Below are 26642 nucleotides of genomic sequence, written 5' to 3'. Positions count from 1 at the left end.
TTGTTTCATGTCTTTTCGTTTGGTTGTACAGTGAACCTTTTTTGTTTTCCAATTATCATGATTTTAAGCCAAAGAGAACTACCCGATGGATTTTGACGGATGAGTTTGCCGTCTTAAAATAATAGCCGAATCTATTGATTTCATTGACTTAGAAGTTCCAGTATTTTACTTCGCCAGTGGACCATAAACCTTAGGTTGTGACATGAATTTCAACTTGATACGTCTACACTTTCCCTGAGGAGTGTTGTTGTTGTTGTGGTCTTCAGTCCTGAGACTGGTTAGATGCAGCTCTCCATGCTCCTCTATCCTGTGCAAGCTTCTTCATCTCCCAGTACCTACTACAACCTACATCCTTCTGAATCTTTTTGATATATTCATCTCTTGGTCTGCCTCCACGATTTTTACCTTCTACATTGCCCTCCAATACTAAATTGGTGATCCCTTCAGAACATGTCCCTCCGCCACACACCGTCAGGTGGCTTGCGGAGTACGGATGTAGATGTAGATGTAGATGTACAAACCGATCCCTTCTTCTAGTCAAGATGTGCCACAAATTTCTCTTCTCCCCAATTCTATTCAATACCTCCTCATTAGTTATGTGATCTATCCATCTAATCTTCAGCATTCTTCTGTGGCACCACATTTCGAAATCTTCTATTCTCTTCTTGTCCAAAATATTTAATGTCCACGTTTCACTTCCAAACATGGCCACACTCCACACGAACACTTTCAGGAACGACTTCTTGTCACTTAAATCTATACTCGATGTTAACAAATTTCTCTTCTTCAGAAACGCTTTCGTTGCCATTGCCAGTCTACATTTTATATCCTCTATACTTCGACCATCATCAGTTATTTTGCTCCCCAAACAACGAAACTCATTTACTACTTTAAGCGTCTCATTTCCCAATTTAATTCCCTCAGCATGACCCGATTTAATTCGACTACATTCCATTATCCTTGTTTTACTTTTGTTAATGCTCATCTTATATGCTCCTTTCAAGACAAAGTCAATTCCGTTCAGCTGCTCTCCCAGGTATTTTGCTGCCTCTGACAGAATTACAATGTCATCGGCAAACCTCAAAGTTTTTATTTCTTCTGAATGGATTTTAATTCCTACTCCGAATTTTTCTTTTGTTTCTTTTACTGTTTGCTCAATATACAGATTGAATAACATCGGGGGGAGGCTACAACCCTGTCTCACTCCCTTCCCACCCATTGCTTCCCTTTCGTGCCCCTCGACTCTTATAACTGCCGTCTGCTTTCTGCACAAATTGTAAATAGCCTTTCGCTCCCAGTATTTTACCCCTGCCACCTTCAGAATTTGAAAGAGAGTATTCCAGTCAATATTGTCAAAAGCTAAAAACGTAGGTTTGCCTTTCCTTAATTTATTTTCTATGCTAAGTCTTATGGTCTGTATTGCCTCACGTGTTCCAACATTTCTACGGAAGCCAAACTGATCTTCCCCGAGGTCGGCTTCTACTAGTTTTTCCATTCGTCTGTAAAGAATTCGTGTTAGTATTTTGCAGCCGTGGCTTATTAAACTGATAGTTCGGTAATTTTGAGATCTGTCAACCCGTGCTTTCTTTGGGGTTGGTATTTTTATATTCTTCTTGAAGTCTGAGGGTATTTCGCCTGTCTCATACATCTTGCTCACCAGATCGTAGAGTTTTGTCAGCGCTGGCTCTCCCAAGGCTATCAGTTGTTCTAATGGAATGTTGTCTACTGCTGGGGCCTTGTTTCTGCTTCTGTCTTTTAGTGCTCTGTCAAACTCTTCATGCGGTATTGTATCTCAAATTTCATCTTCATCTACATCCTCTCCCATTTCCATAATGTTGTCCTCAAGTACATTACGCTTGTACACACCCTATATATACTCCATCCACCTTTCTGCTGTCTCTTCTTTGCTTAGAACTGGGTTTCCATCTGAGCTCTTGATATTCATACAAGTGGTTCTCTTTTCTCCTGAGGAGAAGAGTTTTTAAATGTCGGACACACAGACAGACACAAAAGGCGATATTTTCACCGACTGAGCCACAGAACTCTAAAAGGTAAGTAGTAACAGAGCTGCATGATATACAAAGTAAGTATGCCCAGTGAGAGTATCCTTGACATCAGATGTTGTCAGGGAAGCAGACTGCAGTCTCATGATATTACCGCCTCGTCAGTGTAGTAGCGATGCGACAATACGTTGTTACTCCTGAGCGCTGCCATTATAAATGCATTGGGTGTCGTTTTGACTTCACATTCAGAGTAAGTCGTCCTTCACTCGCCAGGCGGGAGGGAACTGGTAGTACTTGGGTGTTGGAGGGGGGACGGCGCCGGACACGCGTGATAAGGCCTTGAGCCAGTCTGAATCTCTGGCAGCTGGCGCGCTGCCTTCCGCGCGTCTAGAAGACGGTTGTTTTAACTTGTTTTATTAAGCGGACCGATTTAATTTGAACTATATAAGTTTATGGGCTCTATGTCGTTTGACAGCAGTGAAATCTCATTAGTGGTAAGTACCTTTCTTCATCTACAGTGTTACTGTTTCAGCCACCTTGGAGTGTATCACAAAAGAAACTTCTTGCAAACTCCAAGTTTTTCAAAGATAATTTCTTGCCTCGCGGAGTGGCTGCGCGGTTTGTGGCATCATGTCACGGATTGCGCGGCCCCTCCCGCCGGAGGTTCGAGTCCTCCCTCGGGCATGGGTGTGTGTGTGTTGTTCTTAGCATAAGTTAGTTTAAGTAGTGTGTAAGTCTAGGGACCAATGACCTCTGCAGTTTGGTCCCTTAGGAATTCGCACACACCAACACACACACACACACACACACACACACACACACACACACACACACACACATGATAACTTCTTGAAATTCATATGGGAGGAAGTGACGCATCGTATATAGGAACGTACGCTCTCTGACTTGTAACACTAAAATCCTTTCCACGGTGCAAAGAGTATTTACTGTAGCCTCTGCCACTCTGGATTTTCCCTAGCACTTCTGCGAAGCTTCAACGCTTAAGAACTTTGCGATTTATTGTCATGAGTAAGTATTGGTAATTTTTTTTCACTATAGATTGCTTCATAGTATAGCAAACAATATCAGAGCATCGGTGCCGGAAGTTTCGAATGTCATGGGGAAAACATTAATCTTTATATACAACATGAATAAGATTGAAAATCATTACTATCAATTTGTTGTAAGGAAACATGTCCCGTACTAAAAAGTATTACAATTCACAGTCTATAATCAACACATCATATTTCGTCTGCAGAAAAGTGTGTACCCAATACACTAGATAAGTTGTCGGAGTACTGCAGGTATGTGAACAAAATTAAGGGATAGCAAGACATTAAAGACTAAAAAAAACAGTAGTTTTCTAGAACATTTTCCATGTCTGAGGTACTAAAACTCTGAGCATCTGGAGACTCCCTTTCATAGCGTAGCAATTGTAGGCAAATTCTTCCTTAGTCAGTACCCAAGTAGCGGCTCAGCTCAAGAGGAGTTCCAGTATTTGGCTACTGTCGAAAACTGACGAGACGGTACAGACTAATCTGAACACAAATATATTACTTCTTTTTCATTGCATCTGATAACTGTTGTTGGAGCATTTGTCCCTTGTACCCCTTGCTACAGAAGAATACTGAAGATAAGGTGGATAGATCACGTAACTAATGAGGAGGTATTGAATAGGATTGGGGAGAAGAGAAGTTTGTGGCACAACTTGACTAGAAGAAGGGATCGGTTGGTAGGACATGTTTTGAGGCATCAAGGGATCACAAATTTAGCATTGGAGGGCAGCGTGGAGGGTAAAAATCGTAAAGGGAGACCGAGAGATGAGTACACTAAGCAGATTCAGAAGGATGTAGGTTGCAGTAGGTACTGGGAGATGAAGCAGCTTGCACAGGATAGAGTAGCATGGAGAGCTGCATCAAACCAGTCTCAGGACTGATGACAACAACAACAACAACAACCCCACGTCTGTACTTGACTTTATACTCAAGTAAGTTGATGCAAACGTAGTATAATGCCAATATTTTTCTGGTATTCACAGTGAGAGGTTTTGTGCCTGAGGAAAAGTTTGGATTAGTGTGTATATAGCGTAAATTTATGTTAAAGGATTTTCGTCCTGTTGGAATTTTTATTCTTGCTTACCTCTCTACATAATTTTACCGGTAACTTAGCCCGTGCAAACATAATACAATTTCCGTATTTCGTCGTCTATTCTGAATACTTTTTTATATTAAAGGAAAGCAAAAGCAAAAGCTATTGGAACGTTACAGATCTTTTGGTTACTTATATTTCGGTATTACGGAGACATCATAACACTTTTAGGTATGGGTATTGACACCAAATATCGTAACGAATGGGGTATTGGAACTTCCGAACTAGTGAACAATAAGATAATTGGTCACAAATGGAACAAAATTCGAAACCAAAAGCTGTCCCCAGATCTACAGAGTATTTCGTGTACCAACACCTATGATGTTATGTTGGGTCTATGTGTCGAACGATATGACAACCAGCATTCTCTTACTATTTACAATGGTGAGATGTGAATAGGGGATAAATGTACTGAGTAGTGGATGCTAATGTAAGTCACACAGTATGAAGAATGCTTGAAACACAATTACACACGAACATGACATGCACTATAATTTTTAGAAGAAAGTACACTTTCACACCAATTACATCAGAAGGAATAAATGGATAATCTCTAAGAATGGGGAACTCAAAATTAATGAGAATTTCTTTCCTGTTGGGCGGAGGGGGCGCAGTTGACAATAGTCATCTGTGGAATGTTTTTTTCATATATGTAGTTTCCTTATTTGATGACTTTCAGTCACTCTCCTTGTATGCCTAGAAAACGATTTCTTCTGAAGTCTTTTTTCTCATTCTAAGGAACAATAAAGAGTACCAGGAGCAAGTATCTGCCAAAATCTACTTGCATTCGTTACTATGCAACCAGGAATATTATCGTGCTGTCAGAACGAAGTTTCCATCGTCACTGTGTAGACCATTTGTAATCAACTACGCAAAGAGCGGGGTGCTATAAGTTTAACGTCTGTATCTGTGTAGCTGTCTGTGGCATCGAAAGGCTCGATTTTAAAACGGTTTTAATCGGGATGATTCTTAGCTACGTTCCATAAAGGTCTGCTCAGCCGTTTAAATTAAGGAAAAATGTTTCCGCTAGAGCGCTCTCTTCATATACGCTATGTAATACGTAAGAGTTACATCAAGTTACGTAGTACCAGATCGTAGAGCTCAAAAGACCTTTATAAAAGCTTGCGAGAACATATGTTTATCTTTTATGTTTGACCAAGAATGATGATTTTTAGACTTTTGAAGTCCCCTGCCTTATCACCTACAAAGCAGAAAAAGGAAGATTTTTGCCTCAACCGGAAAAGATAAACATTTGCTGTTGCAGACTTTTCTGTAGTTCTTTCTGTGGTCTACAATTCAGTACTAATTCAAATTATTTTATCCTAATAGTTTAGGCAGCCTATTGCCAGAGAGCGCAGTGGCAGCCCACTGTCTTCCACTGGATTTAGAATTATCGAAAAGTCTTATTGCTTATGTTACCAAATTTGACTAAATGTGTACTAAAACATAGTCAATGAATATGTATATGAATTAAAAAGCAAACACGTAAATCGCATAAGTTAAAAAGATCTCGCGTCGAAATTTCGTGTTTCGTTCTGGAAAATATTTATGCGATCATACCGTATCTACCAGGAAAATAAAAAGTTTAAAAAACATAAAATAAAACTTAAATTAAAAATTTAAAAAACCTGTAAAAAGTAAAACAAGTATGTATTACCCCTGTAAATTTAATACAAATTTTCCACGGCGAGTTGGCAGTCGTGTTGAAAGGGTCACATTTCAGAATATTCGACATGAGAGTTTCAGTTGCAACACTTGCCTGTGAACAAAGGAAAGGCTTACGTAAACCTTGATAGGCAACCGGTGACTGCAGGTATTTGTCATTTGGTCTATTTCTTTTAATACATTTCATTCTCGACGCCAACTCGTTGTAGAGTTCAGTTTTATTCAACTAAATACCAGACGGGCTGGTAATTGGCACATTTGTTAGAGAATTTCCAGCCTCTCAGAAATATTTCTCGCAACCACTTGGCAGTAGATATTTTTAATTTAATTTTACGCAGTATTTTCCAGACAAAGATATGAAGGAGGTATTAGGTATTAAAGTATTTGTATAATTGTGTGAGACAAGAGAAAATTAGTGACTTGCTTGATGTGTATAGCGCACCTACACTCCAACGTATAAATTCAGAGCCTGTAAAATACACTTTTTATGTATTTATTTATTTTTTCATTTTCTAGTTGCAGTGGACTGTTCGAATAATAAGCCAGGGTACAGTCAGCGAATCAGCCAAATACCAGGAGATCTGATAGTGGCGCAGAGAGAGTCCCCAATAGGTAATATTTAGGATTTCTAGTTCCTGCATTTGACTTACTACCTAGACAAATCTTCCGATAAGGTTGGTAAGAATCGAGGAATGGGAACTAGTTTCAACTTTACTGTGGTTGTGGTCTCCAGTCCGAAGACTTGTTTGATGCAGCTCTTCATGCTACTGTATCCTACGAAGCCTCTTCATCTCTGAATGACTACCGCAGCCTACATCCTGCCATAGAATGTGTCCTATCAACCGATCCCTTCTTTCAGTCAAGTGATGATACAAATTTCTTTTCTCCCCAGTTGTCTTCGGTACCTCTTCATCTGTCAATCGATCCAACCCTCAAATCTTCAGCATTCATCTATAGCACCACATTTCAAAATCTTCTATTCTCTTCTTCCGCAAAACTGTATTCCAGACATGGCTACACACCAGTAAACATCACAACAAAAGCCTTCCTAACACTTAAATCTACCTTGGTCTTAACAAATTTATCTTTTTCGGCAATGCTTTTCTGACCATTTCCTGTCTACATTTTACATCCTCTCTTGTTCGACCATCATTAGTTATTTTTCCGCCCAATAAATCCAGTTAAATCCAGGAAAGACACGTTGCAGCAAAAAATATGAAACTTACTGCACATGAAAGTGTATTTGCCCTGACACCTACCTCGTAAAATGTTTGTCAAGGCAGTATTATTATTACCACCTTACGTCAGCAGTGGTGTGCACTTCTCTTGCTACGATCTTTAATGGGCAAACACGTCCAGCGACAGTCAATAAAATGGCGGATTATATCTATTTAATTCGTAAAAAATTTATTGCCAACTGCTTTTGATGCCTTATAGTTTTGCTTTTGAATTGGTTCCCTGATCATTCTGAAATTTTTCACCGTAAAATAATGTTTTACAGAAGAAAAGAACATGGGAAAATTATTATTAACAACGAATCTTCCATACAAATGAAGGTTTTGACAGATGTTATCTTTCAAGTATTTTGCATCTGCGTTTATTGACACTGGCAGATTTCAACTGCACAAGACCTTCTTCAAGACAATAGGTTTGTTTTCACTACTGTCCACACATTTCTACGCAAATTTTCTGCATACGATACTAATTTCTTCTTAAAGCTACCACAGTGCACAATATAAAGTATTTTAGCTATAGAGCCCAATCAAAAATAACTACTTTCATTTGTGCTAACATTAAACTGACATTAACGTACTCTATTTATGAGACTAACATATGAAATTATTAACCTACATAGAAATTACGAAAAATATTTACACAGTTACTACAGTTTATTCAATTAAATTAAAAATTAAGGAAGAATCACAATTAACTCTGTTTATTACATTAAAATTACACGCTAAAATCATTTGACAAAGCTAGACTAATACCTTAGCAAGTCTGGTTAAGGCATCTGGGGTGTGGTTCTAAGAAATGCATGTCAGTATGAAACAATTATATATGGAAAGTATTACCACGATTCTGAAAATTTTTGTATTAAAAGGTAGATAGCACAGGAAAGGATACATATATGTTTGGATCTGTGATTGAAGCTGAAAGCATATTGAACGCAACATCTGCAAGCAAGTCTTCAGAATGTACCTTGAAATTATTTAAACTCAGTAAAAATGATTTGACTGTCCCTGCAGTTCATTTTGCTGCCTTGGCTAGATATCACCACGTTAACCTCCACGTGGAGGCTGAAGTGGCTGCTAAAATCTGTCATCACATTCATATTAAGAGTTTGCGTCTTCTGTCAGGTTCAATTCAGCCGAAAAATTTGTTAAGTCCACCACTCATCTGCTCAAGTAGGCGGCTGGTTTCAGAGATGCTCAGCTAAGGATGTGCAGAAAAGTACGGCGGAGAAGAAGTCTGGTGGACGAGGAGTCTCGCGGAGAAGTAATTTTTTACCATTTTTTTTCAAAATGTGAGCAACATGTTTTAGCTTCTCCCGTTCGTCACATCATTTCGAGTGGTGGAACTATGGATATTCTGAGGACTGAGGTGTAAAAATACGCCTTAAGACAAGCTGCTCCCCTTCCCTCACTCTTGTTTCAGGTTGCTTACCAGTAACACACTCCTTAACACTTGAAAAGCAGCGTCTTGCTCTATTTCTGTCTGTCTCTATGGTCTATCAGGTTGACCTCGGGCACATAGTCGAGCTTCTCTTTCTAACTTCTAAATTATTTATGTTATCCATTCCTGGCTGATTTTACACTACTGGCCATTAAAATTGCTGCGCCAAGAAGAAATGCAGGTGATAAACGCGTGTTCACTGGACAAATATATTATACTACAACTGACATGTGATTACAGTTTCACGCGATTTGGGTGCATAGATCCTGAGAAATCACTACGCAGAACAACCACCTCTGGCCGCAATAGCGGCCTTGAGACGCCTGGGCATTTAGTCAAACAGAGCTTGGATGGCGTGTACAGGTACAGCTGCCCATGCAGCTTCAACATAATACCACAGTTCATCAAGAGTTGTGACTGGCGTATTGTGACGAGCCAGTTACTCGGCCACCATTGACCAGACGTTTTCAATTAGTGAGAGATCTGGAGGATGTGCTGGCCAGGGCAGCAGTCGAACAATTTCTTCATCCAGGGCCCGTACAGGACCTGCAACATGCGGTCGTGCACTATCTTGCTGAAATGTAGGGTTTCACAGGGATCGAATGAAGGATAGAGCCACGAGTCGTCTGAAATGTAACGTCCACTGTTAAATGTGTCGTCAGTGCGAACAAGAGGTGACCGAGACGTGTAACCAATGGCAACCCCTACAATCACGCCGGATGATACGCCAGTACGGGGATGACGAATACACGCTTCCAATGTGCGTTCACCGCGATGTCGCCTAACACGGATGCGACCATCATGATACGCAAGCAGAACCTGGATTCATCCGAAAAAATGACCTTTTGTCATTCGTGCACCCAGGTTCGTCGTTAAGCACACCATCGCAGGCGCTCCTGTCTGTGATGCAGCGTCAAGGATAACCGCAGCCATGGTCTCCGAGCTCATAGTCCATGCTGCTGCAAACGTCGTCGAACTGTTCGTGCAGATGATTGTTGTCTTGGAAAAGTCCCCATGTGTTGACTCATGGATCGGGACATGGCTGCACCATCCGTTACAGCCATGCGGACAAGATGCCTGTCATCTCGACTGCTAGTGATACGGCGATACGTATTACCCTCCTGAACACACCGATTCCATATTCTGCTAACAGTCATTGGATCTCGACCAACGCGAGCAGCAATGCCGCGATACGATAAACCGTAATCGCGATAGGCTACAATCCGACCTTTATCATAGTCAGAAACGTGATGGTAAGCAATACTCCTCCTTACACGAGGCATCCCAACAACGTTCCGCCAGGCGCCGCCGGTTTGCTGATGTTTGTGTATGAGAAATCGGTTGAGAATTTCCCTCCTGTCAGCTCGTTGTAGGTGTCGCCTCTGGCTCCAACCTTGTGTGAATGCTGTGAAAAGCTAGTCATTTGCACATCACAGCATCTTCTTCCTGTCGGTCAAATTTCTTCGAGGTGTAGCAATTTTAATGTCCAGTAGTATACATTAATTTAAACATTTTGATTTTACAATGCCTTCACTCAATGGCATCCCACACTGCCAAAGGTGTCTTAACTCCTGGATTCTCACTCAGCTCTCTAATATTATCCATTGCAGTCGGTGTATTTCAAAGAAGCTCTGCTTTCTATATTCTGTTCACAAAAGCGTTCTTATAATCCTCACCAAAATTGGCACAGTTCCTCCTGCCACGTGCAAATTGTCAAAACAGATTCTGCTGATGGCTGTGCACTACAGGAGATTGTTTCTGCATTGTGACTTCCGGTGAGCAGCGCCCTTCAAACGAGACACTAACGTAATTAAGTGGGATTGATCTCCACAGCTACCGCCGAATCCCTCCAGGAAGTGTCGTGGGGACGGCCTCCCCATACAGGTTAATGTGACCCGAATCGCCTCTGCTTTCTTACGGCCCAGTTCAGTGTGCCTGTATATTGGCCTATTATTATGCTAACCATGTTATTCTGTATAAAAATATGATCTGCGATAAGAACTTTCAGCATTGTAGCGAGTCAGCAATCGTAATTATCTAAATAAATTATAAATAATCCGCCTCGATTGCGAAAATTCCCGGTGTTTACACAGGTTTCAACGTGGATAACCACGCCTTCTTCAGAACAAAATAAAAAACAGCTTGCCTAAATTGACTATGCCCATTTAGGCAAGCTGTTTTTTATTTTGTTCTGAAGAAGGCGTGGTTATCCACGTTGAAACCTGAGTAAACACCGGTAATTTTCGCAATCGAGGCGGATTATTTATAATTTATTTTGATCTACGATAGTTAAATACTGCCATTCACTCGTACTGATACACATTTTTGGTAGCATTAATTACTCCAGTTTGATTCGTCTTTTGAAGTCTGGTTTCATATCAGTTAAGGATCAGATCTGAGTGAACTGTCGTGTAACATAAAACAGTAACAGGAGGACAGTACCACGAAAATTCACGACCTTTCTGAAAAGACCGGTACCACTGAGACACAGTACGGCTGAAGGATAATTGGCGCATAAAAGCAATTGCGTAACTGTAGTATGAGCAAGGCAATTGAGGAGGAATGTCATTATACACAGTGACCACAGCGCGGAAGACAGGAAGACAGAGAAAGAGAAACAGAGGTGGAGAGAGAGGGAGAGAAAGAGATAAATGTAAATGTCGTGTGACTATGGCCTCCCATCGGGTAGACCCGTCGCCGGGTGCGTCTTTCGATTTGACGCCACTTGGGCGACTTGCGCGTCGATGGGGATGAGATGGTGATGATTAGAACAACACAACACCCAGTACTTGAGCGGAGAAAAATCTCCGACGCGCTGACCACTCAGCTTCCGGGAGCGGACTGTGAGAGACAGAGAGAGAGAGAGAGAGAGAGAGAGAGAGAGAGAAATTTATACGCACAAACTGTATACCAGACACATAACACTGGTGGCGCTTGCACCCATGTTCGTAGTTATTTGCTGATTTTCAGTACAGTGAAAACTTTATGAGAACCATGGAAGGATGTTTTGTGCATATTCTGGGATTGGTTTTCTTGAGATGAGTTAGAATTACGACGAAACATTATTGGGTTGTAAGCTGCTAGACTACTAGCTTTTCAGTCTTACCTCAGTTGTTTAGCTCATTACTTCAAAATTTAAAAGGTAACGCCCTCAGATTCCATAGTGTAACAGCATAGGAAGCATTTACGAAGTTGCCAGATGATGAGCATTCAGGACAGCAGTCTTATACGTGCCAGACTGCATACGTGTAGGTAACTATTAATCAATATCTACATCTACTCGGATACTTTGCAAATCACACTTAAGTGTCTGGCAGAGAATTCATCGAATCACCTACACAATAATTTTCTTTTAGTTCAATCCAGAACAAAGCGGGAAAAAACGAACACCTATACTTTTCCGTCCGAACTCTGATTTCCCTTATTCTATTATGGTGATCGTTTCTCCCTATGGAGATCGGCGTCGCCGAGCGGTCTAGGGCGCTGCAGTCATGGAATGTGCGGCTGGTCCCGGCGGGGGTTCGAGTCTTCCCTTGGGCATGGGTGTGTGTGTTAGTACTTAGGATAATTTAGGTTAAGTAGTGTGTAAGCTTAGGGACTGATGATCTTAGCAGTTAAGTCCCATAAGATAAAAAATTTCGGCGTCAACAAAGTATTTTCGCCTTCGCAGGAGAAAATTGCCTGAAATTTCTTGAGAAGATTCCGCCGCAACGAGAAAGGCCTGTCTTGTATTATGTCAGCTACACTCTCTCACTTGTTTCGCGGTAGTGCTGCTCTTCTTTAACTTTATCGATGTACTCCGTTAACGTCTCTGGTAAGGATCCCAGACCACGGAGCAGTAAACCAAAAGAGGACGAACAAGCGTAGTGTAGGCAGTCTCTTTAGTAGATCTGTTACATTTTCTAAGTGTTCTGCCAATAAAACAAAGTCTTTGGTTTGCCTTTCCTATAACATGCCTGAAGATGGCATAGTGAAATGTTGAAAGTGGTAGCCTTCAAAATAAAATACAATAACATCTTAAGTAACACGTTGGAGAATTATTGACACTGACAATGACGTTTGTGATGGTGTGAGGAGATATTAATATTGACAGCCGTGCGGATCTGATCATTGTCCATGGTCGCCCTATTTCCAGGCAGCACATCGAACAGATCCTGTTGGGCCATGTGGTGGCTCCCCTGCGTGCGGTGGTGACCCTTAGTTCCTTCTTATGCACTGTAACACCAGGGCCCATGTGACGGGTGTCGCCGGGGACGTCTTGTGGAAGCTGGCCATTTAAGTAATGGAATCGCCAACTGTGAGTCCTGACCTAAAGCCTATCGAGCATGTGCGTGACATGCTTCACAGATGTCAAAGTTTTTGCTTCTTCTCCTCTTACTTTAAATACTGTAACACCCCACCTGGTTTTGGAGTGTGTTCACCCCAGCTAATTGACTAACAGATCAACAGAGAGTGCAGAACTGCCGCAATATCGGATAACTCAAAGAAAGTAATAAGGCCCTGTGGCTCCTGATTAAACTGCGGTGGCAGTGATGACAGTAATTCATTCAGAATTGATCGCTTTTAATTAAAAAGGGGTGCACATTGATGTTATATTCAGCTATTGAACACCAGATGCAAATGTTGAACATAAAATTTATTAAGAAAGTGACTTGGGATTTCAACTACTTGATTGAAAACAGATGTAGTCGATTAGCAAAAATTTATTTTAACTCACGACCTTCAATCATCACATTCCATGACTCTCCTAATAGGCAGTGGGAATAAATTACGTTTACGTGGAGTAAAGCGCGATAAATCAAAATTAATTCCTATCGACTGACCCAGCCGTAATGCGAAGTGCGAGAAGAATTCTACAATACACGGCCCATGAAACCCTCGTGGAAACTTTGCCGTCGTGATCCAACAAATTTATCAGTGGCCTAACGCAAACCGGAGTGGGCGCAATATCACCGAATCACCGAATTCAGCTTGGCGGGGCGTCGTCGTTGTGCGGACGTCTACTGGCCTCGTGGTACTGCAAGGCTGCGCTCGTCTATTCACTCCTAGCCATATTGCTCAGTACATAGCTGAACGAAAACTTTCTATCTCCAAGCTCTATCGTTCTGTTTGCCAAGTCCTAAACTGCAGAGATGCTCACTCTCTCTAAGGCAAGCTGAGTAAAGAACGCCACGTCCACACTCTAGGCAAGCTGGGAACGGAAGACCTCTATGGAGACTTCTGCCAGTCCGCTCTTCGTCTCCGTTTCCCCTCCAGCAAAATCACTTATGCTAATTTCAGCGCAAGTCGTGTTAATTATGCGTCACTTCCCAGCGCCGACCAATGCCTGCTCTGAGAAGTGAACAAATTCCCACAAAATATCCCTTCCTCTCAAGTTCTGCTATTTAGCTCCTCCCAGGCCACCCATCAAGGTTATCATCTGCATAAAATACCAAGTCCCAGGACAGTACTTCAAATTCCTTGGTCCTACATTCTCATCGGAGGCTGGTGTATTTCATTCTGTCGCTCTTCATCTGATTTACTTCAGACTCTGCAGACTGTGAATTCAGTGTGAAGTTGCTATAGTCACGAACATGCATATTTCGGTCTCACCATAGGTTTGCGCGGCATTCTTGCATGTTTCACTGAAAACAGGATGCCGGACATTTATCAACAGGCATACAAGTTTTCCACCTGCTTCCTGGTACACGAACATGGTGTCAAACACCCCCTCTCTGTCACTCATGTTAAGGCAACTGGTGGCCGCGCCCAGTTACCGCTTTCTCAGAGTTTGAGCCGCCCTAAGCTGTCTATTGTCGCTTCCCTTCGCCACTCCCCAGCCGTGTGCCGCCACCTGGCTGCGGTCACCTCTGACAACTTCTCTGGGATAAACTAGCCTCCAGTAAATCTACGAGTTTCCACAAAGTTTTCATGTCGCGTGAATTACTTTAAAACCATCACCCGACATTAATTATTCCAATACATCCATACTATATCCTCTACAAGATGCATTGTGCCTTGTCAGTCATTTTTGTTCAGTCCTACTGTTCGCTCAACGTGAGTTCGGTGATCTTTAATGACTTCATGTAAGGAGGGGCATAGTTCTTGCCGTCATACAATACCTTTCTGTTTTTCTCTTTTATTTTCTTTAAGGTTTGTTCAATGTGTAAACCAAAGTAAGGCGGAGGATGGGCTACAACTCTGACACTGAATCGCAGTTACTGCCCCTGTTTCATGTCCTTCTAATCTCAAAACTGCAGTCAGGCTTCTGTACAGATTTCGGCGGTCGCGGTGGTCTCGCGGTTCTAGGCGCGCAGTCCGGAACCGTGCGAACCTGCCTTGGGCATGGATGTATGTGATGTCCTTAGGTTAGTTAGGTTTAAGTAGTTCTAAGTTCTAGGGGACTGATGACCACAGCAGTTGAGTCCCATAGTGCTCAGAGACATTTGAACCATTTTGTACAGATTTCGAGGCTGTTAAATTCATTAGTATTACTTATTGTTGAGATGAAACTTAATGTTAAATTTCACTTTATTACAGGTGCAGCACAAAGAAAACCATGGATGAAAATAAAACACAAAAGTCTCTAGCTCCTTCGTGGATAAACAAACAATTAATAGAGACTGCTCTGAATAACGAGAATAGTGATACGAAAATTCGAGTGGAAAAAGCAGTAATCGTGGACAACGAGAAAGAAGGTCTGGGATATACGAGCAACATCCTGAGAGTGGCGGCCACCGTCAGACGAGAAAGCGCCGCCTGCTGTGACCAGGTGCACCTGATAGTGAAGTACGCTCAGGATCGGGGGAAGCTGAAGGAGATCGCAGATGACAACAACGTCTTCCGGAAGGAGTCACTGCTGCTGTGCGAGATTTTCCCGACGGTGCACAGGTTGCTGGAGTCGGCGGAAGGCGACGCCTCCAGGCCACTGGCGGCGCGCTGCTTCCTGTCCGGCAGGCAGCCCGTGGAGTTCCTCCTGATGGAAGACTTGTCGGCGGCGGGCTTCCGGCTGCCCCCGGCGGGTCGCGCGTTCGACTACCAGCACTGCGCCGCGGCCCTGCGCGCCTACGCCCGCCTGCACGCTGCCTCGGCGCGGCTGCTGAAGGACAGGCCCGACTACAGGGCGCGGTCAGAGCTCCGCAGCAAGATGGCCGACGCGGAGAAGTCCTTCTTCAAAGACATGCTCGACAAGGTTATGAAAACCATCGCCAGAGAATTCAGAGCCATCCCGGGGTACGAGAGGTACGCCGACAAGTGCGAGCACCTTGCAGACAGGTGCGTCGACAGAATGGCCGACTTCTGGACGTCTACTGACGTCACGTTCCCCGTGGTGATACACTGCGATTGCTGGAAAAACAACTTCATGTTCAGATACGACGGAGAAGCTGTTACTGATGTTAGGATTTTAGACTTCCAGGTTGGTGGAAATAACATGTTGTTGTTGTGGTTTTCAGTCTTGGGACTGGTTTGATGCAGCTCTCCACGCTACTCTATCCTGTGCAAGCTTCTTCATCTCCCAGTACCTACTGCAACCTACGTCCTTCTGAATCTGCTTAGTGTATTCATCTCTTGGTCTCCCTCTACGATTTTTATCCTCCACGCTGCCCTCCAGTACTAAATTGGTGATCCCTTGATGCCTCAGAACATGTCCTATCAACCGATCCTTTCTTCTGGTCAAGTTGTGCCACAAACTTCTCTTCTCCCCAATCCTATTCAATATTTCCTCATTAGTTATGTGATCTACCCACTTAATCTTCAGCATTCTTCTGTAGCACCACATTTCGAAAGCTTCTATTCTCTTCTTGTCCAAAGTCGTTATCTTCCATGTTTCACTTCCATACATGGCTACACTCCATACAAATACTTTCAGAAATGGCTTCCTGACACTTAAATCTATACTCGATGTTAACAAATTTCTCTTCTTCAGAAACGCTTTCCTTGCCATTGCCAGTCTACATTTTATATCCTCTCTACTTCGACCACCATCAGTTATTTTACTCCCTAAGTAGCAAAACTCCTTTACTACTTTAAGTGTCTCATTTCCTAATCTAATTCCCTCACCATCACCCGACTTAATTCGACTACATTCCATTATCCTCGTTTTGCTTTTGTTGATGTTCATTTTATATCCTCCTTTCAAGACACTATCCATTCCGTTCAACTGCTCTTCCAAATCCTTTGCTGTCTCTGACAGAATTACGATGTCATCGACGAACCTCAAAGTTTTTATTTCTTCTCCATGGATTTTAATACCTACTCCAAATTTTTCTTTTGTTTCCTTTACTGCTTGCTCAATATACAGATTGAATAACATTGGGGAGAGACTACAACCCTGTCTCACTCCCTTCCCAACCACTGCTTCCCTTTCATGTCCCTCGACTCTTATAACTGCCATCTGGTTTCTGTTCAAATTGTAAATAGCCTTTCGCTCCCTGTATTTTACCCCTGCCACCTTCAGAATCTGAAAGAGAGTATTCCAGTCAACATTGTCAAAAACTTTCTCTAAGTCTACAAATGCTAGAAACGTAGGTTTGCCTTTCCTTAATCTTTCTTCTAAGATAAGTCGTAGGGTCAGTATTGCCTCACGTGTTCCAACATTTCTACGGAAGCCAAACTGATCTTCCCCGAGGTCGGCTTCTACTAGTTTTTCCATTCGTGTGTAAAGAATTCGTGTTAGTATTTTGCAGCTGTGACTTATTAAACTGATAGTTCGGTAATTTTCACATCTGTCAACACCTGCTTTCTTTGGGATTGGAATTATTATATTCTTCTTGAAGTATGAGGGTATTTCGCCTGCCTTATACATCTTGCTCTCCAGATGGTAGAGTTTTGTAAGGACTGGCTCTCCAGAGGCCGTTAGTAATTCCAATGGAATGTTGTCTACTCCGCGGGCCTTGTTTCGACTCAGGTCTTTCAGTGCTCTGTCAAACTCTTCACGCAGTATCGTATCTCCCATTTCATCTTCATCTACATCCTCTTCCAATTCCATAATATTGTCCTCAAGTACATCGCCCTTGTATAGACCCTCTATATACTCCTTCCACCTTTCTGCTTTCTCTTCTTTGCTTAGAACTGGGTTTCCACCTGAGCTCTTGATGTTCATACAAGTGGTTCTCTTATCTCCAAAGGTCTCTTTAATTTTGCTGTAGGCAGTATCTATCTTACCCCTAGTGAGATAAGCCTCTACATCCTTACATTTATCCTCTAGCCATCCCTGCTTAGCCATTTTGCACTTCCTGTCGATCTAATTTTTGAGACGTCTGTATTCCTTTTTGCCGGCTTCATTTACTGCATTTTTATATTTTCTCCTTTCATCAGTTAAATTCAGTATTTTTTCTGTCACCCAAGGATTTCTAATAGCCCTCATCTTTTTACCTACTTGATCCTCGGCTGCCTTCACTACTTCATCCCTCAAAGCTATCCATTTTTCCTCAACTGTATTTCTTTCCCCCATTCCTGTCAATTGCTCCTTTATGCTCTCCCTGAAACTCTGTACAACCTCTGGTTCTTTCAGTTTATCCAGGTCCCATCTCCTTAAATTCCCACCTTTTTGCTGTTTCTTCAGTTTTAATCTACAGTCTTACCATTATATAATCTATCTGGTACCTTTTAGTATCTCCAGGGTTCTTCCATGTATACAACCTTCTTTCATGATGCTTAAACCAAGTGTTAGCTATGATTAAGTTGTGCTCTGTGCAAAATTCTACCAGGCGGCTTCCTCTTTCATTTCTTTGCCCCCGTCCATATTCACCTACTACGTTTCCTTCTCTCCCTTTCCCTACTACCGAATTCCAGTCACCCATGACTATTAAATTTTCAACTCCCTTCAGTATCTGAATAATTTCCTTTATTTGATCATACATTTCTTCAATTTCTTCGTCATCTGCAGAGCTAGTTGGCATATAAACTTGTACTACTGTAGTAGGTATGGGCTTAGTATCTATCTTGGCCACAATAATGCGTTCACTATGCTGTTTGTAGTAGCTTACTCGCATTCCTACTTTCCTATTCATTATTAAAGCTACTCCTGCATTACCCCTATTTGATTTTGTGTTTATAACCCTGTAGTCACCTGACCAGAAGTCTTGTTCCTCCTGCCACCGAACTTCACTAATTCCCACTATATCTAACTTTAACCTATCCATTTCCCTTTTTAAATTTTCTAACCTACCTGCCCGATTAAGGGATCTGACATTCCACGCTCCGATCCGTAGAACGCCAGTTTTCTTTCTCCCGATAACATATCGGTTCGCATTTCTTTGTAGCCTGGTTCCTCTTTTTGTATTTATCTATTTATTTCTCGTATGGCGACTACATAAAATATTAAGACACATAAATAGTTTGCGGTTATACAAGGGTGACTCAAATGAAATCCTTAAATTGGTAATAACAAATCGAAATTTCCTGCCGTTTTCCTGTAAGTTGGTAAGCGTGCTACAAACAACGTGCAGAATGGCCTGTAGGTAGCAGCATAGTGCAGATGCACATATACCGTCGCAGTATCAGTTTAAAAATGGCCGCCCCACTTGCGACTTGCACCAGGGAAGAACAGCGTTCTCTTATTCGGTTTTTGTGTAGTGAAGGTGTGAAACCTATAGAAATTCATCGGCGAGTGAAAGTTCAGTACGGTGATACATGTTTGTCACAACCGCAAGTCTAAGAATGGAGTAGGAAGTTTGCAAATGGAGTGAGTTCAGTGCAAGATGCTCCTCGCGTGCAGGTCAGTTACAACGAGTTGTGACTCCACAGGACACTGCAGCAGTTGAAGCGATAGTGAAGGAAAACCGCTGAGTGACACTGAATGACACTGCAGCATGTTTACAGATCAGTCATGGGTCAGCACACCACATTGTGCATGATGTGCTCCAATTTCACAAAGTGTCTGCAAGATGGGTACCACGGCAGCTGTCTCCTAAAATGAGACAACGACGTGTTGATACTTGTGAAGAACTTCTTCGGCGCTTTGACGAGAAACTGATGGCTTCCTTGCAATAATCGTTGCTGGGGACGAAACCTGGGTCACTTTCACCAACTGGAAACGAAGAGGGCGCGCAAGGAATGGCGCCATTCCTCATCACCAAATCCAAAGAAGTATCGAACAGAACCATCAGTAGGGAAGGTTATGCTAACTTTCTTTTGGGTCGAAAAAAGTCATTTTGGAGCATTACATGCCTAGAGAGACCACTGTCACCAGTCCATCATACACAGATCTCCTACAAAATCATCTGCGGCCTGCAATCAAATCGAAGCGACGTGGATTGCTGTCAGCAGGTGCCCTTTTGCAACATGGCAATGCAAGGTCCCACACTGCCCGTACAATAGTTGCAACAACCACAGATCTGCATTTTGAGTGCCTTTCTCATCCACCATACTCACCAGATCTTGCCCCAAGTGATTTCCGTGTATTTGGACACTCAAAGACGCAATGGGAGGAAAGAAGGTCCGTTCCGATGAAGAGGTACGCTACGCGGTGCATGAGTGGTTGCGCGGACTACCAAAAGAATTTTTTTCTAAAGGAATTTATGCACTTTATAAGCGCTGGAGGACTTACATGAGCGTGTGGGGGAGGAGGGATTATGTTGAAAAGTGATACAGCTTTGTACCACTTCTGCACAATAAATAATATTTAAAAAAATATTTAAGGCTTTCATTTGACTCACCCTCGTAGATGTAAGATTTTAAGCAATATCGTAAGGAGGTAGTAGATATCTGTTGTGGATGATCAAATAGAAAAAACTAATGAAGATGCCAAAGTATCTCATTTATGAAAATGACTGGTTACGCACAAGTAAACGACCGACGTCAGTTTGTGAGCATCATTTGGCCGGCGGCGTCATGGAAGCTGCGTGTGTCACAGCGGTAATTGCAGCGACCTTGGCTGTTTTCTTGTAATTGATACATTTAAGGATTTAGGCACAAAGATAACATTTTTAAATTCTGAAAATTAGTAAATCAATAATACACTCTGAGGCGCAAAATCCGACACACCACGAAAGAATTATCCGGATGAGACGGAAATCGCTACATGTGATGTACATGAGGAGACAAATACATGATGACAATTTAAGAAAAAATGGGTAATTTATTGTAGAGAAAAAGCTTCACAAATTGAGCAACTCAGTAACGCGTTGGTCCACTTCAGATCCCTATGCAAACAGTTGTCCAATTGTCATTTACATTTTCAATTTCCTGGGCTGGTTGGAGGGACTACCCATAATGCTCCAGAAGTTCTCAGCTGCGGAGAGATCCAGCGACCTCGATGGACAAGGTAGGTTCAAAGACAAGCAGTGGAAAGTCTCGACATATATGGGAGGGCACTATCTTGCTGAAATGTAAATCCAGGATGGCTTGCCCTGAAGGGCGACAAAACGTCAGCATACTGCTGTGCTGTATGGGTGCCACGTATGAGATGCAAAAGGGTCCTACTCTGAAAAGACTAACCCTTCGAGACAACCATTCATGGTTGTCGGACCATATGGTGGGTGACAGTCGGGTTGGTATCCCACTACTACCTTCGGTTTAGACACATCTTAGGCCTGGAATCTCACTAACTGGAGTAGAACTTTCAGTGATGAGTCCCACTTCGAACTGAGCCCCGATGATCAGCAAAGACGTGTGTCGAGATGCCCCAAAGTGCGGTGGGATACCACAGTCGCACGCCTTACGGACCGACAACCAGGAGTGATGATCTGGGATGCGATTTCATTTCATATCAAGATCCCTTTGGTTGTTATCCACGGCACCATTGTATCACAGCAGGACATTGACGTTATTCTGCGCCCAGTTTTGTTACTCTTCATGGCAAGGTATCCTGGACTTTCTTTTGAGCAAGATACGCCCGGACCCACACGGCAAGAGTATGCACTGCTTGTCTTCCTGCTGGTCGAACCTCACGTTGGCCGGCCAGGAAGCCAGATCTCTCCCCAGTTGGGACGTCTGGAGCATTATGGGCAGGGCCTTCCAACTAGTTCGCGATTTTGACGAATTACACGCCCATTGGACAGAGTTTGGCACAGATGATTACTCCTAGATTACGGTAGTTAGTATATCCAGAAATTTGTCATCACTTCTGTGGTACAGTAGTGTGTTTCTTCTTCCAGGCATTTACAGTACGTTGCATTTATGTACGGTTATAGTCAGATGCAAGTCGCTGCACCATTCATCAGTCCTCTGCAAGTCTTTCTTCAAAACCCACTACTCTCTTCTGGCATTGCAACCCTCATGTACACAACCACATCATCTGCAGAAAGCTTTAAGGAATTTTTGTCACATTACCAGGTCATTTACATACAGGGTGTCTCTGCTAAGAGTCGTCTGGCGCATTTTCTTTCGTGTTCAAGCAGATAACTGCATTTTCGTTTTTGCACTTTGTAGCTTGGGTTAACCGAAAGAAATCACTTCTTTCATGTGATGGAAATAGTCTGTTATTTCTCGTTACAAGCAAAATGATATTTAAAGCGGTATTTTATATGCCCATTCGACAGAGCGGTCCCAGATAACTCTAGTGCGATATTTGTTTTGTCGATACGAATTAGAACGGGCAGTAAAACTCGAAGAATAGTCAGCACTCCTCCAACGACAGCAGGGCTCTGTCCCACGCTGACTACAACAGCGTAGCATGCAGCGTGTCTGAGCTGCTTCTAGACTGTTGTTTATTCTTCGACTTTCTGTCAGTCTTAACAGATATCGATGAAACAAATATCGGACTACGCCGATTTTGGAGCACGCAAGCAAATGGGCACGTAAAATATCGATTTTGAATTCATCCTTTTTTTATGGGAACCAATCCGAAACCTTCGGTTGCCACTGATTGTCACATGAAAGATGTTTGGGCTGACTCCAGCTACACAATGCAAAAACTAAGTACCAAATATCTGCCTTAACACCGGAGAAAATACGCATGACGACTCTCAGGAGGGACATCCAGTATCCTATAAACAGAAACGAACCCACCACTCTCCTTTGGGATACTCCTGAAATTACCTTTTCATACGTCGACTTCGTTCCTTACGGAGCGACGTGTTGAGTTCCCACTGCGAGAAAGACTCGAATCCCGTCATAAATGTGGTCCGATACTCGGTAATCTCGTGTCCTTTGAAAGTTCCTGGTAGATAAACACTGTGTGCCGGACCGAGATTCGAACTCGGGACCTCGGCCTTTCGTGAGCAAGTGCTCTACCAACTGAGCTACCCAAGCACGACTCACGCCCCGGGGCGGGACATTTGTCGGAATTAAAGGTGTGAGGACGGGGCGTAGATCGTGCTTGGGTATCTCGGTTGGTAGAGCTCTTGCCCGCGACAGTCAAAGGTCCCGAGTTCGAGTCTCGGTCCGGCACACAGTTTTAATCTGCTAGGAAGTTTCATATCAGCGCACACTCTGCTGTAGATTGAAAATCTCATTATCGTGTTCTTTGTCACTAAAAGGCAGTTCGGGACGGTGAAAAACGCGTTCCTGAAGTCAGGAAACACACCAGAAACCTGAGCGCTGATGTCTACAGCAACGTGGATTTCATGGGGGGAGATAGCGAGCTGAGTTTCGCAAGATCTCTGCTTGCGGAATCGATGCTGATTTTTAAGGACACCTCGAAAAACGTCATAATTTACAAACATAAAACATGACACATAATTCTACAACAGACTGACGTCAAAGATGTAGGCCTATAATTATGTCAATCTGCTCTACGACCATTCCTGCGCTTTTCTCGATGATAATTATATGTTCTGCCAGCAGTTAGCTCAAAATCTGCAATTTCGATGCTCGTACACAGGAAAAACCTTCCGAGTTACGTGACATACCCCGCCACTCAGGATCTCCCGTTCAAGCATGCCATATAATCTTATCTTTACTCTAGTAAATACTACAAAACTGATTCCCAAGTTACACAGATAGTTGATTAAACACTCCCACGGAAGAAATAATAAAAAGCGAACACTTAACACACGTGGTCTGAATGCAGCAGCTCAGGGCACTGCGGAACAGAGCGCCAGCCTGCACGACTAATGTGACGTCAAAAGTTCGATGCAGGAGCCCCAATTCACCATGGGTCAGACCGGCAGTGGGTATAAGGTTTTAACACATGAGTGCAGTTGTCTTCCAAAACTGCTATACAGTGAGGTCAGCCACTGTTCCACCGTAGCCAACGAGATACATGGACCCTGCAGGAAACTTGTAACGTCACACTATACCGCTTGTCCGACACATTTCGCGGACGCTCGGCTCCGTGCAGTGACCACAGGATATCAATATTTCATTGGAAACGTACGCACTGGGGGTCTTAATTGTGTAGTGTGCCATCGATAACTAGCATGCACTTAAACACGCAGTCAAGAATTAATAAACTCGTCTGAAGTACACTACTGGCCATTAAAATTGCTACACCAAGAAGAAATGCAGATGATGAACGGGTATTCACTGGACAAATATATTATACTAGAACTGACATGTGATTACATTTTCACCGAATTCGGGTCGATAGATCCTCAGAAATGAGAACCCAGAACAAGTAACTGTGGACGTAATAACGGCCTTGATACGCCTGGCATTGAATCAAACAGAACACAGATGTCGTGTACAGCTACAGCTGCCCATGCAGTTTCAACACGATACCACAGTTCATCAAGAGTAATGACTGGCGTATTGTGACGAGCCAGTTGCTCGGCCACCATCGACCAGACATTTTCAATTGCTGAGAGATCTGGAGAATGTGCTGGCCAGGGCAGCAGTCGAACATTTTCTGTATCCAGAAAGGCCCGTACAGGACCAGCAACATGCGGTCGTGCATTATCCTGTTGAAATGTAGAGTTTCGCAAGGGTCGATGAGGGGTAGAGCCACGTTTCGTACCACGTCTGAAATGTAACGTCCACTGTTCAAAGTGACGTCAATGCGAACAAGAGGTGACCGAGACGTGTAACCAATGGCACCCCATACTATCATGCTAGGTGATACACCAGTATGGCGATGACGAATACACGCTTCCAATGTGCGTTCACCGCGATGTCACCAACACTAATGAGACCATCATGATGCTGTAAACAGAACCTGTATTCATCCGATAAAATGACGTTTTGCGATTCGTGCACCCAGGTTCGTCATTGAGTACTCCATCGCGGGCGCTGCTATAATGCACGTCAAGGGTAGCCGCAGCCCTGGTCTCCGAGCTGATAGTGCATGCTGCTGCAAACGTCGTCGAACTGTTCGTGCAGATGGCTGTTATCTTGCAAACGTCCCCATCTGTTGACTGAGGTATCGAGACGTGGTTGCACGATCCGTTACATCCATGCGGATAAGATTCCTGTCATCTCGACTGCTAATGATACGAGGCCGTTGGGATCCAGCACGGCGTTCCGTATTACCCTCCTGAACCCACCGATTCCATATTCTGTTAACAGTTATTGGATCTCGACCAACGCGAGCAGCAATGTCGCGATACGTTAAAACGCAATCGCAATAGGCTACAATCAGACCTTTATCAAAGTGGGGAACGTGATGGTACGCATTTGTTCTCCTTACACGAGGCATCAACGATTCACCAGGCAACGCCGGTCAACTGCTGTTTGTGTATGAGAAATCGGTTGGTAACTTTTTTCATGTAAGCGCGTTGTGGGTGTCGCCACCGGCGCTATCCTTGTGTGAATGCTCTGAAAAGCTAATGATTTGCATATCACAGCATCTTTTTCTTGTCGGTTAAATTTCGCGTTTGTAGCACGTCATCTTCGTGGTGTAGCAATTTTAGTGGCCAGTAGTGTAGTTACTCGCTCGCTGTCTTTCTCGTGGGCCTCGCGGTTCTACGCGGTGACGCTGTCACGTGATGTGTGTGCAGATGAGCAGGGTGCACAGCCAGGCGGCGGACGTGGTGTCCTTCCTGTATGTGAACGCCAGCGAGGAGGTGCACCGGCGGCAGCTGGCCGGCCTGCTGTCGCTGTACCACGGCGCGCTGCAGAGCACGCTGCGCGCCCTGGGCCTGCGAGCGCAGGCGGACGCCTACCCGCTCGGCGAATTCCAGAGGGACGTGGACGGGGCGCACGTGCTCGCCGTGTTCAACAGCGCCGTCAGGGGCATGGTGCTCACCTCCGAGGAGCACGGCGCCGATTTCGCCAACTTCTTCGACAACACCGACGAGTCTGGCGAAGTCCTAGCAAAGGCGTGCAGGCATCCCGACTGCGTGTCGTACTTGAAATATGTCATTCCCCTATTTGAGGAGAAAGGCCTCCTCTGAATTTTATCGTAATTATTCGTTTTGACCTGCTAATGTAGATACTGACTTCCTATTCGCAAAAATGAATGACGCCCTGTCGGCGTTTGTTACTGTACTTCCGTGATACCTTTCACTATCAGTTAGGTAATAAAAAGATTATAATTAGCTTTTTCCCTTAAAAACTCTCTTTGCTGTCCCTGCTTGTTCCAATCCTGGCCTGTGAAGGCAGACACTGCTATGTCCGTCTGTTTACCAAGGTGGGTGAAAACTCTACAATACATCAAACATTATAGAATGATTAGATGTATTTATTTACAATTTATTACGACATAGCGTCTTGTGATGTGTTGTCCAAATTTCTTGCACTACAGTGTTGGCTGAATTATTGGCGAGCGTTCTGCGATTTCTGTGTTTTTTTTTTTTTCATCAGTTCCGATGTAAAAGAAAAAAAGCAATATGTCGGATTTCTCTTGTCATGTTCGCCGGCCGTTGTGACCGATCGGTTCTAGGCGCTACAGTCTGAAACCGGGCGACGGCTACGGTCGCAGGTTCGTATCCTGCCTCCGTGTGATGTCCTTTGGATGGTTTGGTTTAAATAGTTCTAAGTTCTAAGGGACTGGTGACCTCAGAAGCTAAGTCCCATAGTGCTCAGAGCCATTTGTACAATTTTGTTGTAATGTTCTGTTTGGGTACTCAAGACAATGTCAGATATTTTGAACAGGTAACGTATGTCTGTTTACGCTACTCTGCTATTATTACATTTTCCTACCCTGTCCTCTTGCTCCTTACTACTGCATCACATATAAGCAGTAAGATGCCAACAGATGTTAAAAGATGTTATGATACGAAGCTTACAATTTTTATCGCTGAAATGTACTATCTCTGATAATTGCGCATACACTCTGACTCGTGAATGTCCGAGTATTTTCGCGCCAACGACGTTATTTCACATGTAAACAGTGTGTTAGGTCATTGGTTT

At 43.3% G+C, this 26642-nt stretch overlaps 1 protein-coding gene across 2 annotated transcripts in view; it reads left to right on the top strand.

Annotated features, from left to right (window-relative positions):
• LOC126324044 (uncharacterized) overlaps positions 1 to 26142 on the top strand; it is a 75681-nt gene extending 49539 nt beyond the window's left edge. The window contains exons 1-3 of one of the 2 annotated variants that reach the window (XM_049994905.1): positions 2361 to 2497; positions 15009 to 15885; positions 25289 to 26141. In XM_049994905.1, coding sequence (XP_049850862.1) covers positions 15028 to 15885; positions 25289 to 25684 — 1254 coding nt within the window. In that variant the 5' untranslated portion in view covers positions 2361 to 2497; positions 15009 to 15027 and the 3' untranslated portion in view covers positions 25685 to 26141. Of the gene's footprint in view, positions 1 to 2360; positions 2498 to 15008; positions 15886 to 25288 lie in introns of those variants that run through there. The other variant, XM_049994913.1, reaches the window with a different exon arrangement.
• The last annotated feature ends 500 nt before the right edge of the window (positions 26143 to 26642 follow it).

Source organism: Schistocerca gregaria, chromosome 2 (assembly GCF_023897955.1).
Source record: "Schistocerca gregaria isolate iqSchGreg1 chromosome 2, iqSchGreg1.2, whole genome shotgun sequence".
Taxonomy (NCBI): Eukaryota; Metazoa; Arthropoda; class Insecta; order Orthoptera; family Acrididae; genus Schistocerca; species Schistocerca gregaria.
This window is presented reverse-complemented; position numbering and strand designations above follow the sequence as displayed.